The 13,778-nt window shown below is 36.8% G+C and overlaps 5 protein-coding genes across 5 annotated transcripts; 4 read left to right on the plus strand and 1 right to left on the minus strand.

Annotated features, from left to right (window-relative positions):
* The first annotated feature begins 1,167 nt into the window (after positions 1-1,167).
* LOC105648382 (cytochrome C oxidase assembly factor) lies at positions 1,168-1,781 on the plus strand. The gene has a single exon (XM_012234749.4). It carries the CDS (start codon positions 1,349-1,351, stop codon positions 1,562-1,564), a length of 216 nt encoding a protein of 71 aa, XP_012090139.1. The 5' UTR covers positions 1,168-1,348; the 3' UTR covers positions 1,565-1,781.
* Positions 1,782-1,825: 44 nt separating this feature from the next.
* LOC105648381 (Tetratricopeptide repeat (TPR)-like superfamily protein) lies at positions 1,826-4,164 on the plus strand. The gene has a single exon (XM_012234748.4). The coding sequence runs from the start codon at positions 1,826-1,828 to the stop codon at positions 3,857-3,859; it is 2,034 nt and encodes a 677-aa protein (XP_012090138.1). The 3' UTR covers positions 3,860-4,164.
* A 588-nt stretch (positions 4,165-4,752) lies between these two features.
* On the plus strand, positions 4,753-5,794 carry LOC105648383 (acidic endochitinase). Its single transcript, XM_012234750.4, has one exon. It carries the CDS (start codon positions 4,792-4,794, stop codon positions 5,680-5,682), a length of 891 nt encoding a protein of 296 aa, XP_012090140.1. The 5' UTR covers positions 4,753-4,791; the 3' UTR covers positions 5,683-5,794.
* Positions 5,795-6,992: 1,198 nt separating this feature from the next.
* LOC105648384 (hevamine-A) lies at positions 6,993-8,059 on the plus strand. The gene has a single exon (XM_012234751.4). It carries the CDS (start codon positions 7,058-7,060, stop codon positions 7,949-7,951), a length of 894 nt encoding a protein of 297 aa, XP_012090141.1. The 5' UTR covers positions 6,993-7,057; the 3' UTR covers positions 7,952-8,059.
* A 222-nt stretch (positions 8,060-8,281) lies between these two features.
* Positions 8,282-13,507, minus strand: PKP-BETA1 (plastidic pyruvate kinase beta subunit 1). The gene is made up of 12 exons (XM_012234754.3): positions 12,993-13,507; positions 12,399-12,677; positions 11,810-11,975; positions 11,114-11,248; positions 10,890-11,000; positions 10,708-10,796; positions 10,141-10,203; positions 9,869-10,044; positions 9,681-9,783; positions 9,446-9,594; positions 9,068-9,176; positions 8,282-8,646 (listed from the first exon to the last, which is right to left on the minus strand). Exons 1-12 carry the CDS (start codon positions 13,239-13,241, stop codon positions 8,539-8,541), a joined length of 1,737 nt encoding a protein of 578 aa, XP_012090144.1. The 5' UTR covers positions 13,242-13,507; the 3' UTR covers positions 8,282-8,538.
* Positions 13,508-13,778: the final 271 nt, after the last annotated feature.

Genomic DNA, 13,778 nt, shown 5'->3' on the forward strand with positions numbered 1-13,778 from the left:
GCTGTATTTCTGAGTTAATAAGCAGTTTGAGTTCCATTCTTTATCCACGTGTTAATGTGTTGTATATGGATATTCACGGGTAGGAGTGAGCAATTTGCGGGTATAATCGAAAATTTAAATCCAGTGACTAATTTAATTTGGTTCGGCTGTCAATAAATTAGTTTTGGTTTGGATCAGTTAATTATAAATATTAATTTGGTTTTTCGATTATAATGCGGTTCGTCTAAAAAAAATTCGGTTATTCCAAATTAACTAGATTAGTACTCAAGATAGATATATATTTTTTTATCTCCGATTTTTTTTGTCAAAACATTGCATTTTTACCTCATATTAAAATAAAACCAAAAGTGCAAACTATATTTATATAGTTTTTGTGACAGATGACAACAATATGGTATAACTTTTGAAATCATTGACAAAGAACGTCATGTTTGATTGGTTATCAAATATAATTTTGTAACTGAAAGTTTAATGAATGTTTCTTTTAATGTTAATCATATTAAATGTTATTTGGATAATTGGATTTAGATATGACTGTCTTTGTAATTTTTATTTGGACACTTTTGATTTGTCGGATTAATTAATTAATTAATTCATTAATTAATTTTTTTATTCTATGCAATTGTCTATAAATTTATAAGCACGTATATAATTATTTTAAGAGTGCAAATTGCAAATCTGATACAAGAATACATATATTGAAATATTTTGAATTTAGATATTTTTTGTAATCGGTTTGGATTAACCAACTGAAAATACTAATTTAATTATTCGGACGGTTGCAATTTTTTTAATAAAATCGTATATTATTGGATTTGATTACTTTCAGTTTTATATTGAATATGATTTGGATTGAATAATAAATTTATGAAATTCAGTCATATTCGGATTGAGTTATTTGGTTTGAATTGGTCCGGATTAACCCAATACTACCCCTGTTGACGGGGAGAGGGCCTTGCATTTGTTTTAAATAAATAAAGGCATTGGACTTCGACTGAATTTTCAAAATTAATGCTAATTTTCTCTTTTTTTTTTTTTTTTTTAATATACAAATCCACTTTTGAGGGCCTTGATTCATCTCTTGAATTTTCTAAACAGGAATTTCTTTTTTTATAATTTTTGTTAATTGCGAGATTTTTTTTAATAATCCCAAAACTAGAAAGAAAAAAAAAAAAAAAGGCTAAGTAAAAAAATTGGGTCAGCCTCTCGCATCGCGGTGCCTCACTGCTAAGACAAGCCGCAGCATCCATCCCGTAGAGGGGTAACATCGTTGGCCCAAAGATTAACCTGCAAAACCCTACGGCCTAGGGTTTCTCGTCTTCATCTGATTTCTTTTGGGTTGCTTGAGATGTCGAAGTCTTGCAAGGGCTTGGCAATGGAGCTAGTTAAGTGTCTCAGTGAATCTGATTGTGTTAAAGTTGAGAAGCGATCGTATAGGGAATGCGCTGGAGAGAAGAGCCCCTGTATACCAAGTGAGTGCGTGGGACTTAGGGAAACATATTTCAATTGCAAAAGAGGCCAACTTGACATGAGAGCTAGGATTCGCGGTAACAAGGGTTATTGAATTCAGCTGTTCCATCAACTCTGCTGATATTAGGATTGAGATTCTTACTTAATTCGGAACTCAATACTCTGTCGTAGGGCCTAATTTTCTATATCTTTTTGTGGAAATGTGTCTCTGCATTTCATTGTATTCCAGCTTTTGTAATCAGATTGTTAAAATCTGCTCTGGTTTGTGTCTTTTGGAATAAAAATTCATTTATCCCAAAGATTTTTAAAAAGGGAGCTGCTTTAATCCTCAAACTTCAAAAACCATATCCGATTAATGAAAGCTATCACTTTTCTTTCACGCCACTTTTCAACTAACAAACAACTACAAAATCTTGTTTCATCAGTACAACAACCCCTATTTGTCCCTCAGATTGCAGCTTTCGCGGCAGAATTTTGTGCTAGGATTTTGGATCAACGCCCAGATATCAGAACACTGAAAAGACTCCACTGTAAGATTTTGACCGACCAACGTCTCCGCTGGAATACAACTCTTGGTATCAAATTGATGATAGCTTATGCTGCTTGTAGTGAACCTGGGCTCACACGCAAAATATTTGATGAAATTACTGACAAGAATGTTGTTTTCTTTAATGTCATGATCAGAAGCTATGTTAACAACCATCTATACCATGATGCTTTATTCATTTACAAAACCATGTCTAGCCAAGGATTTGATCCTGATATTTACACTTACCCTTGTGTCTTAAAGGCATCTTCTGGCTCTGGTCGCTTGTCAGTAGGTATGCAAATTCACACTGCTGTTTTGAAATTTGGGCTTGACTCGAATCTATTTATAGGGAATGGACTAGTCGCCATGTATGGGAAATGCAAGTGTTTGAAGGAGGCTCGACAAGTGCTGGATGAGATGCCGCGCAGAGATGTGGTTTCTTGGAATTCAATGGTTTCTGCGTGTGCACAAAATGAACAATTCAACGATGCATTAGAACTTTGTAGGGAAATGGAGGCTTCAAAGTTAAAAGCTAATGCTTGCACAATGGCTAGCCTCTTGCCAGCCGTGACTAACACATCCTTTGATAATGTTTTGTATGTTAAGGACATATTTATGAAGCTGGCAACAAAGAGTGTGATTTCTTGTAATGTGATGATTGCTGTGTATGTGAACAATACAATGCCTAAAGAAGCAGTGGACCTATATTTAGAGATGGAAGTGAATGGTATTGAACCAGATATTGTCTCTGTTGTTAGTGTTCTTCCTGCCTGTGGAGATCTTTCAGCTGTGACATTAGGAAGGCGAATTCATGAATATGCTGATAGGAAGAAATTCCGTCCAAATTTGCTTTTGGAGAATGCATTAATTGATATGTATGCTAAATGTGGATGTTTATGGGATGCAAGGGCAGTGTTTGATCAAATGCAGTTTCGGGATGTTGTTTCATGGACTTCTATGATCACAGCTTATGGTATGAGTGGCCAGGGTCGTGATGCTGTCGCTGTATTTGAAAAAATGCAGAACTCAGGTTTGAGTCCAGATTCTATTTCTTTTGTTTCTGTTTTAGCAGCCTGCAGTCATGCAGGATTATTAGATGAGGGACAGTATTACTTTAATTTAATGTCTGATTATGGGATAAGTCCAAAGTTAGAGCACTTTGCTTGCATGGTAGATCTGTTAGGACGTGCTGGAAAGATAGATGAGGCCTATGGCTTTATAAGACAGATGCAGGCAGAACCTAATGAAAGAGTTTGGGGGGCTCTGTTGAGTGCTTGTCGAGTTTACTCCAACATGAATATTGGGCTTTTGGCTGCTGATCAACTTTTCCAATTGGTTCCTGAGCAGTCAGGTTATTATGTCTTGTTGTCCAACATTTATGCTAAGGCTGGAAGATGGCAAGATGTTGCAGCCATCAGATCAATCATGCAGAACAGAGGAATAAAGAAAGTGCCTGGAATTAGCAATGTTGAGATCAATAATCATGTTCACACCTTTCTTGCCGGTGACCAGTCGCATCCTCAGTCGAAAGGGATCTACAAAGGGCTGGATGTATTACTCGGAAAAATGAAGGAGGTTGGTTATATGCCTGAGACTGATTCTGCCCTTCATGATGTGGAAGAGGAGGATAAGGAATGCCATCTAACAGTTCACAGTGAGAAGTTGGCTATTGTCTTTGCCATTATAAACACCAATCCTGGTACTCTAATTAGAGTTACCAAGAATCTTCGTGTTTGTGGAGACTGCCATGTTGCTGCAAAGCTTATCTCCAAGATTGCAAAACGTGAAATCATCATCCGAGATACTCATCGTTTTCACCATTTTCATGATGGGGCTTGCTCTTGTGGTGACTACTGGTGATTGATTTTAAGCTCACCTGAAATTATGGTGCGGCGCTATGCTTCCTTACATTAGTCTTTTTCTATGGGATCCAAGTCGACCAGGCTATAGTCACCAGAAGGTGGTGTTTGTTTTGGGCCAACGCTGTAATGTCCGTCCCATGAAGCATGGCGCATTCCTGGCCTGCTGGGACTCCAGTGTGCATGGCTGTATAATCTAGAACTAGAATTTAGTTGACTTGGGATATATAAATATATCACCAGGTCCCTGACTAGAAAATTGGTTTTGGTTTTTAAATAGCCAATTAAATGCTAGCAAATGGGTAATTATGGTTGTTTATGGATAACAAATACTGTAATAGTGTAATAACAAGTGTAATAGTGTAATAAAAAAGAATTCAATTGATGACAGGCATTAATAATGAGTTTGGGCCTTAAAACTTGAGAGCATTGGGCTTCATTGTGCTTGTATTGCAGCGTCTCCATCATGAAATTAAGATACAAAATGATGGCCCTAAAGCGTGAAGTCCATTAACAGATAAAAATTTTGCAGTCAACTTTTGAGATTTTATCTTCTAGATGAATGATAAAAGCCAGGTACGAACTTCCAACAATCATATCATTTCGAGGCAATTGAAATGACCTTTGATGGTCGCTTATAGAAATAAATTTTGCTTGGACCTGCTCCGCATAGACCAAGATTGAAATTTCATTAGCATTTAGTCTCTGTAGATCAAATTGAGACAAGTAGGGCAATGGTATATTGATTTTTGGGCATGTTTACATTATAAAGTCCTGCAAAACGTAAACGTTAGTCTAATACATAATTTCGTGGAAAGAACCTTAAACCGTTGGAAACACGCAATGATCCCTACAGGCTACACTCTCCAGCTATAAATTCATACCCTCTCCACCATTGTTGAAAGAAGCATAGAAGAATTAAAAAAGAAAACAATGGCATACCATTATTCAAAGCCACTTGCTCTATTTCTTTCTCTTTTAGTTCTCTCCTTATGCAAACCATCTTCAGGAGCAGGTATTGCCATCTATTGGGGTCAAAACGGCAATGAAGGCACTTTAGCCGAAACTTGCTCCAGTGGAAACTACCAATTTGTAAACATAGCTTTCCTTTCTAGTTTTGGCAATGGGCAAACTCCAGTTCTGAACTTAGCAGGTCATTGTGACCCTAGTTCCAATGGCTGCACTGGTTTAAGCGCTGATATCAACGCTTGCCAAGCTCAAGGCATCAAAGTCCTTCTATCTATTGGCGGTGGTAGCGGTAGCTATTCTCTATCATCGGCGGATGATGCAACTCAAGTCGCGAACTATTTGTGGAATAATTACCTCGGCGGCACGTCGGGGTCACGTCCATTAGGAGATGCTGTTTTGGATGGTATAGATTTTGATATTGAAACTGGTTCAGGTGATTTTTGGGATGATTTAGCTAGATCCCTCAATGGGTTTAGCCAACAAAGAAAGGTTTACTTATCGGCGGCGCCACAGTGTCCTTTTCCTGACGCTTCTTTAAGTGATGCAATTGGCACCGGGCTATTTGATTATGTGTGGGTGCAATTTTATAATAATCCTCCTTGTCAATACAGTGATAATGCGAATAGTCTTTTAAATGCATGGAACCAGCAATGGAGTACAATTCCATCGGGCCAATTGTTTTTGGGTTTACCTGCTGCTGCTGAAGCTGCGCCCAGCGGTGGTTTTATTCCTGCTGATGTTCTTACATCTCAGGTTCTTCCTGCAATCAAGAGTTCTCCTAAATATGGAGGAGTTATGCTGTGGAGCAAGTTTTATGATAATGGATATAGTTCATCTATAAAGGGCAGTGTTTAAGTTAGATGGATATCATTATATATGTGGTTCAATAAATGGGTCGACGATAAATAAAAAAAAAGGTTAGAGGACTGATTAAATAAAAATTAAAAAGTAAAAGAAGTTTCTATAATGCGTTTAATTATGTATTGGATTGATCATTGGTGCCTTTTGTGTAATTTTCTTTTTAGCATGGTGCAAATCAAGTTGTTTTCTCATTGGTATACAAAGTAATCTGGCCCAAGATTGTCCAATCTGGCCTTATTGACATGGCATGCACCAACCCGTTTTAATGCATTTTAACTCGTCAGAAATAAATAGTAATCTTATCCTTCATTTTTTTTTAAAATCACGGGTATCCGAATCTTGTTACCAAAGACCGTCTAAGACTTAGTCACAGTTAAGACTTCTTTCTGTAAGTGTGTTTAGTGAAAATCGAACTTAAAAGCTATTCTTACATGTTCAACCTGCGTTACCAATTGAGCTGTAACCTTTAGATGTATCATTCATCCTTTAGTAGTTATCAACATTAAGTCAGTAATTTTAATAATATAACTTAATTAAACTTTGTATAGTTGATAATATGAATTTCTTTTTGAGCTTTATGGTTGATGACATGTTACAACATTGAGCCAAAGCCATTGGCATTCAATAATAAAATAAAACTCTATTTACTGACAAAGGCATGCACCCACCCATTCATCCATTAATCCATCGTGCATGCCGGCGGCGTTATCGAGACAATTAAAATGAAGTCGTTTTATTGAACTCCTAATACCAAATCCATACATATCTACAACATAATGCCATATGACTCGCTATTTCTAGTTAACAGTTTCCCTTTCTATTTCATTTTATGAGTGGGTGCGCATCCCTTCTAAAGATAATATTTCCATCAAATCCTTAAAATCTCTTTCGTTTTTCAAATCAAGTCAAAGTCAGCTAATTCGGCTTCCCCCAGCTGTCAAATGTGCAAAAATAAATTCCAAGGTCCGACCGTTTACTTTTATTTTATTGGGTTTTGGTTGGCACTTATCATTTAATTTCCACAAAATAGTTGTCTTCAAATATAAAAAATAAAATATATATTGTAAATATTATAAATAGAATCAAAAAATGAATCAATATTTAAAAAAAATGATAGCCAAACCCCAAGTCAATAATTTGTAGTGGAGTGATGGTAATTAGTGCTACACCTAAATGGTTCTTAATGTCTCAGTCAATACTTTAAACGGGTGGGGATACCCTTGGCAGTATAAAAAAAGAAATACCATAGAAAAAAAAAAAAAAAACTATAGTTATTGTTATATACTTCGTTACTCTATATAAAGGACCATCCCTTGGCATAATAGCAGAGACAGATATTATTGTTCATCTACATTGGTTAGCAATAATAATGGCCATGAAACCCCAAGCCATCCTTCTTCTCCCTCTTCTAATACTTTCGTCGATTATATCCTCCCATGCCGGAGGAATTGCCATTTATTGGGGCCAAAACGGCAACGAAGGAACTTTAGAACAAACGTGTGCAACAGGAAAATACTCTTACGTGAACATAGCCTTTCTCTACAAATTTGGCAATGGTCAAACCCCAGAAATCAATCTTGCTGGTCATTGCAACCCAGCAACCGGAGGTTGCACCATTGTCAGTAATGGCATAAAAAGTTGCCAAAAGCGAGGAATAAAAGTATTTCTTTCTCTTGGCGGTGGCGTCGGAAGTTACACTTTAGCTTCTCAAGCTGATGCAAGAAATGTAGCAGATTATTTATGGAATAACTTTCTGGGTGGAAAATCGTCTTCACGTCCTTTAGGTGATGCTATATTGGACGGTATCGATTTTGACATAGAGCAGGGTTCGACACTTCATTGGGAGGATCTTGCACGTTTTTTATCTGCATATAGTAAAAACGGCAAGAAGGTCTATTTAGCTGCAGCTCCTCAATGTCCATTTCCCGATAGTAATTTAGGGACTGCCCTTAATACCGGTCTTTTTGACTATGTTTGGGTTCAGTTTTATAACAATCCTCCTTGCCAGTATAGTTCAGGTAATACTGCTAATATTATTAATTCTTGGAATAGATGGACCGCATCGATAAATGCTGGAAAGATATTTCTTGGGTTACCGGCAGCTCCTGAGGCAGCCGGAAGTGGGTATATTCCACCGGATGTGTTGACTTCTCGAATTCTTCCGGAGATAAAGAAATCAGCCAAGTATGGAGGGATTATGCTCTGGTCAAAGTATTATGATGATAAGAATGGATATAGTTCCTCCGTTCTAAGAAGCGTGTGACGCGCGTATGGAAATTACTCCTGCTTTGCTTCGGTCTAAATTGACGTGGGTCAACTCCATTTAGCAATATGTATGAATAACGAAGCAATAAAATCAGCATACGTATCATTTTGTTTGGCCTTGTTTTTTTCTTTTCCAGAAAAAAAAAAATCAACTCTTTTTATTTATTTTTTTTTTGTCACATCAATTTCTCCTAACAGTTTTTTTCAACGGGTACTTCCAGCCCACATGAATCTTGCGGAAGTTTTTCAGACTTCAAAATCCTTTAATTTGGAAGAACGAATTTAATTTCATTTTTGTATGATAACATCTCACAATCAGCAAAATGACTGAACACTGAACCTCTCTTGGGAAAAATTTTCATTCAACTGCTTTTGTTCTAAAGGATCATACAACACTTGACTGAAAAATCAGGGTAGAAGAAAAGGCAGAATAAAATAAATCATTTAAAAATTATCCAGTTGAAACCTAGGAATCAAAAGGAAGGCAAAATCCAACAGCGAAAGGCAAATGCGTAGGGACACGTTAAAACTCCATAAATTATCCTTATCCGAGGGCCCTAAGAAGTTCATTATACTTCTTTGTGTCTATACTTTCCGGACCTGAATATTGTGAGTAGATTGAAACCTCCAGATTGGCTGTCTGCCACTCTGAAGAAGTGCAACTTCCTCTCCTTCCTTCACCATTCCTTGATTCTGTAAATGAAAACCCAGAATTATATCTCAAAATGACCAAGATAAGTTGTTAAGGGGTGTAATAATGATAAGAGAAAACCTATTATGCTGTGCAAGGGTGCATGATTATTATCATCTCATATCTACGATAAGCATATGGCCCATATTGATAAGGATGTTAATTAGTCAAGGCAAGGACTTGCTATGTAGAGAAATGCCCCCCCTCAAATGTCAGGTCATTATAATTCTTATCTAACGAAAATATATTCAAATCGAACGTTGAATCCCTAAGTCCTAATACTTCACCCGTCTTCTTTTATGTCTGACTAGATATCCCAAATTCCATTTATGCTAGTTATGAATCAAACTGACAAGCGGAAAAGTAAAACTCTATTGCTAGCTAATGACAGAGATTTGAAGGAATTGTAATAGGAAAACTTACCTTGAGCACTGACAAAGCATTTGCAAAGGTTTGTTCAGCATCGTCTGAAAACTCCATGTATATGGGGCAAACTCCTTGGTATAAAGCAAGTCTCTGTTGTATTTCCTTCCTGTACAGCAGTTGAAATCATGTAAATAGCCATGCAATTCCTTGTTACTGGTTGATCTATGCTATCCTAATTCAAAACTTAGCAAGTGATTGAATCAGAAGTTAAACATATTTCTAGGAACTGATATGCCAAAACTCAAAAAGAATAAGATGACTGTCCAGGATAAATAAGCATAGGTGCCTATCAAACAGTGTGATCTTTCATGCTTACAACCTAATAAGATCCAGTAACAGTAACAAGTTTGAAATTTAGGGACATGAGAAACTCACTCATTTGTGAAGGCAAAAATAGTGCCAGTAGGTCGATAATGACTCAGCAAAATAGCCATGAAGCCAGTCCTGGTGAAGACAACAATCGACGTTCCAAGAGTGTTTGACATCATTGTTGCATGATATGCAAACATTTCACTCATGTGGTTCTACAGAAAACAAGTTCATAGTTAGCACAATCAAATGGAATAAAACAAAGGAGAAAAGAAAAGCGAATAGACTTAATGTCTGGTACCTTGAAGGCTTGACCAAGATTTGGTGGCATTGAACCACCAGGAATGGTTGCTTCAGTTCGTAATGCAACTGTGTGCATGACTTTCACGGCTTTCAATGGGAATCTGCCAAGGACATGAAATTTCTTCACTGAAATTTTTCAAAGCATGATTGCACTGATGATATTGACACCACAAAAAAAACACTTACTTTCCATGAGCAGTTTCTCCAGAAAGCATGACAGAATCAGCACCCTCACGGACAGCAATGGCAATGTCAGATACCTCTGCTCTAGTTGGAGTTGGATGAACAATCATGCTTTCCAACATATTTGTTGCCACAATAACAGCTTTCCCCATGCTCCGACACAATCTGATTATTTCTTCCTAAAATTTGTAGAAATCACTCAACATCATTCATATTAATACATTGCAACCGACAATGATGCCATCCTGTCATAAATCTCTAAGAATCAAAATTACCTGCAGAAGCGGAACCTCCTCAATAGGGAGCTCAGCACCAAGGTCTCCTCTTGCTACCATTGCCTAAATAAGAGGAGAATGTATTACATTCAGCACAAAAATTATGGAAGATTTAGAGTGCTTGAACTAAGTAGATTTTGGAAAGCATATAGGTAGAAATCTCAAATTGTTCTAAACTTACAAATCAAATTCATACATTCATAAGTTGGTTACCCACATAAATACAACAACAATATAAAGGAGTGTGATATCACGACATTGCCAGCCAATAGTTATACAGAGTTGTCCTAGGCAACAACAGCAGAAAGCAATCATTCTTGTTCCATTTTTCACAAAAACAAGGCTCGGAACTGCCAATTCTATGGTGTATACAAGTAAACAAGCTCCATATTCAAAATCTCTGTTCAGCTTGATTAAAATTACAATGACCAAATACCAAAAAAAAAAAAAAAAAAAAAAAAAAAATTCACAATAACCAAGATAATCCAGAAATCAGAACTACATTCAATAGTTCGAACAAGTATATTAGCAGTTAAAAAGATTTTATACAAAGATTCGGGATATTACCCCATCAGATGCTGTAATTATAGAATGCAAATTTGGGATAGAATCAGCACTTTCAATTTTTACAATCACGTGTATATCCGCACCACAGCCTGCCAAAATAGAAAGGAAAAACATCATTAAGCTATGTTATCATGCATGACACTCCAATTATCTTATAAAAGCTATATCAAAACATATATTACTTCGCAGATAATCCTTTAATTCGTGAACTACTTGTGCATCTTTAACAAAGGAGACAGCATAGAAGTCAACTTTATTCTCCACTCCAAATTTTATGTCATCCCAATCCTTGTCTGCAGGAAACAATGAAACAAACAAGTCCATTTGAAAAAAAAGGGCCCAACCCAGGGGTGAAAAATGGAAGTATAAAGGAAAAAGTTTAGGGAATAAACAAAATAGGTCGAACCAGTGATGGAAGGTAGTGTTGCACTTTTTCCTCTAACATTTAAATGACGCCTGGACTTAAGTTCTCCTCCATCAACAACTTCACATTTCACCGAGTCTTCTGTCTTGGACTTCACTAAGAATGACATCATACCACCTATACCATATATCAAAAATCAGAAAAGGCAAAGAATGCATAAAGAGAAATCTTTTCTTGTTCTGAAATTTTATTCAATGCAAAAGGCAGGAAAAGGAAGAAACTTGAAATTCAAACGCAAGCTTGCTTTGAACTAAGCTTCTACTCAGACCTTTGTACTGAATTACCAATTCACCATCTCCCTCTATAATTTTAAGACATTCAGTTTTTTCAAAAGTCCAAGGCACAATTTTGAGAAGGTTAAAGTTTCTATATATGCTGCTTGACTACAACTTATAAACTTGCTTCCAGACCTAAAACTTACTGACATTTAAGCCAGAGAGAAAGAAGCTTATTCATATGGCAGCAAAATCATATTCATTGCATGAAAAATCTCCACTCACTTTCCATCATAATCTGTGATCAGCTCACAACTTTAAGAATAATCTCATTTCTACCTCACATTATTCTATGTTTGACAATTTAATGAATCATGCAATTCGTATTCCTTCTCACGTGTGATGATACCATTGTGCATTCTACCAAAAATTATGATAGAATATAAAAAGACCAAGTGTGTACCATCAACAAGAAGCATGTCACCAACTTCTACATCATTAACAAAATCATCATAGTTAACACTGACGCAATCAACAGTGCCGACCCCTCTACGAATTGTAAAGGTAAATTCCTGTCCAGGTGTTAAGGTGATTGGTTGAGGCAAGTCACCACTCCTAACTTCAGGACCCTGATAACAAAGAAATTCAAATGAACAATCAAAGGATATGGCTGTGTAAGTTAATAGACATACACCATGTTGCATTGCAGGCATGTCCACATAATTTCATTTATTAGTAAGTTTTTGCTCATTGTAAATCCATTCGTGTTACTTCATGCATTTAGTATAACAGTTTATTACCATTATGAAACCAGAGCACATATAGAAGCATATTGCTCCTTTCACTACCAGGTTCCGTTATCAGCATAGTAATGGCAGAAGCTTCATGACCAAAAACAGGTGAAATAGTCACATGTTTTTGACTCAATAACAATGATATTTATAATTCTGAGTAATGTCAATGGTAGCCATCGAAAAATAAGGAAACTTAGTATATTGTCGAGCCCCAAGAAATGAAAACTTGCCAGCCAAAGAAATATGAAGTGAACTTACCTTAGTGTCAAGCATGATTGCAATAACATTGTCTTTAGACTGTGCATTATATTCCTTAACCAAGTCAATAACTTTCTTATGAGATGCATGGTCTCCATGAGACATATTCATTCGAGCAACGTTCATCCCAGCCTCAGCCAGCTTCCATATCATCTCCTTTGTGTTGGTTGAAGGACCAATGGTGCAAACAATCTTTGTCTTTCGTCTAACTGTGGGCTTGGACCACATACCCGCTGATGTGTCGCCTAATTGCTGTAAATGCAGAACTTGCTCCTCTCTCTGGTTAAAGAAGGATAGACAAGCCAATTCATGAGTGAGAGTATTCAGCCAAGCCTTCCCCAACAAATATCCATAAGCATTGATTAATATAGAAAAGGTCAGTACCCTGTACATTCAAATTCACATTTACTTTTTTTTTTGGCTCCATTTTTACGCAACGAAAAAACCAACTCAATCAATTTATGCTCAGTCATATGCTTCCTCGGGTATCAAATGAAGAGAATCAAATAAATTCACGATCTTATATTGCTACGGCAACCACACATTTCCTAAACAAGAGCAATACCAAGGATAATGAGTAAGGATAGTAGTGACCTGTGGTACATCCTCAGGCGACACGGGAATAACTTCAGTCTCAACACGAGCAGATCTACTAACCGCCACGATTTGCGTGGTTCTACGAGCAATTTTGAGGCCGTTCTTCTCCTTCTTGTTGTCCTCGCGTGCCAGTACTTTCGAAGCAAAACTTGAAGGCTTCAGCTTATCAACTCTCTCTTGTATGGATCCAGTGCTAGGGCACAACAATGAACCTTGAATCGATCTGGTAGCCACCACTTGAGCCATTGTAGAAAGAAATTCTAGATAGAGATTTTCAGAGAGAGCTCTGCTGAGGAAAAGAAATTTCTTTCGGGTTTAAAGGTGACTAAGAGAGGGACAAAGAGGTTGAGTGTGTCGCCTTCTGGCTAATGATGTTGGAGAAATCGCCACTAACTTTGGCGGAAAGGGAAAGACTAAGGAGGCGGAATTAAAGAGGGAGGTGGGAAGTGATGAAGGGAGCTTAGTTTGTATCGAAGAAATGAAGGATTTTGGTTTTCTTTATTTTCCGCTAACTTTATTCAAAACAGGGAGTTCGATTTGGACTTTCACTTTGGAGTCCCTGTGATGGGCGAGTGCGACCTTATGAAACGACGACGTAAACATACTGTATCCTTTTTTGTTTTTTTGGTATTAATAGTTTATCCTTTTTATTTCCCCAATTTTTTTGGCAGAATAAAATAATTTCAGCTTGATTTGCATGGGAAACACATTCCTACCTAACGACTTTTCTTGCCCTAGTGATAAATTGACGCTTTGGGTTAATTATTGTTATTATTATTATTA

The sequence above is a fragment of the Jatropha curcas genome, chromosome 10 (assembly GCF_041381405.1).
Source record: "Jatropha curcas cultivar XTBG-Jc1 chromosome 10, XTBG_Jcur_1.0, whole genome shotgun sequence".
Lineage (NCBI taxonomy): Eukaryota > Viridiplantae > Streptophyta > Magnoliopsida > Malpighiales > Euphorbiaceae > Jatropha > Jatropha curcas.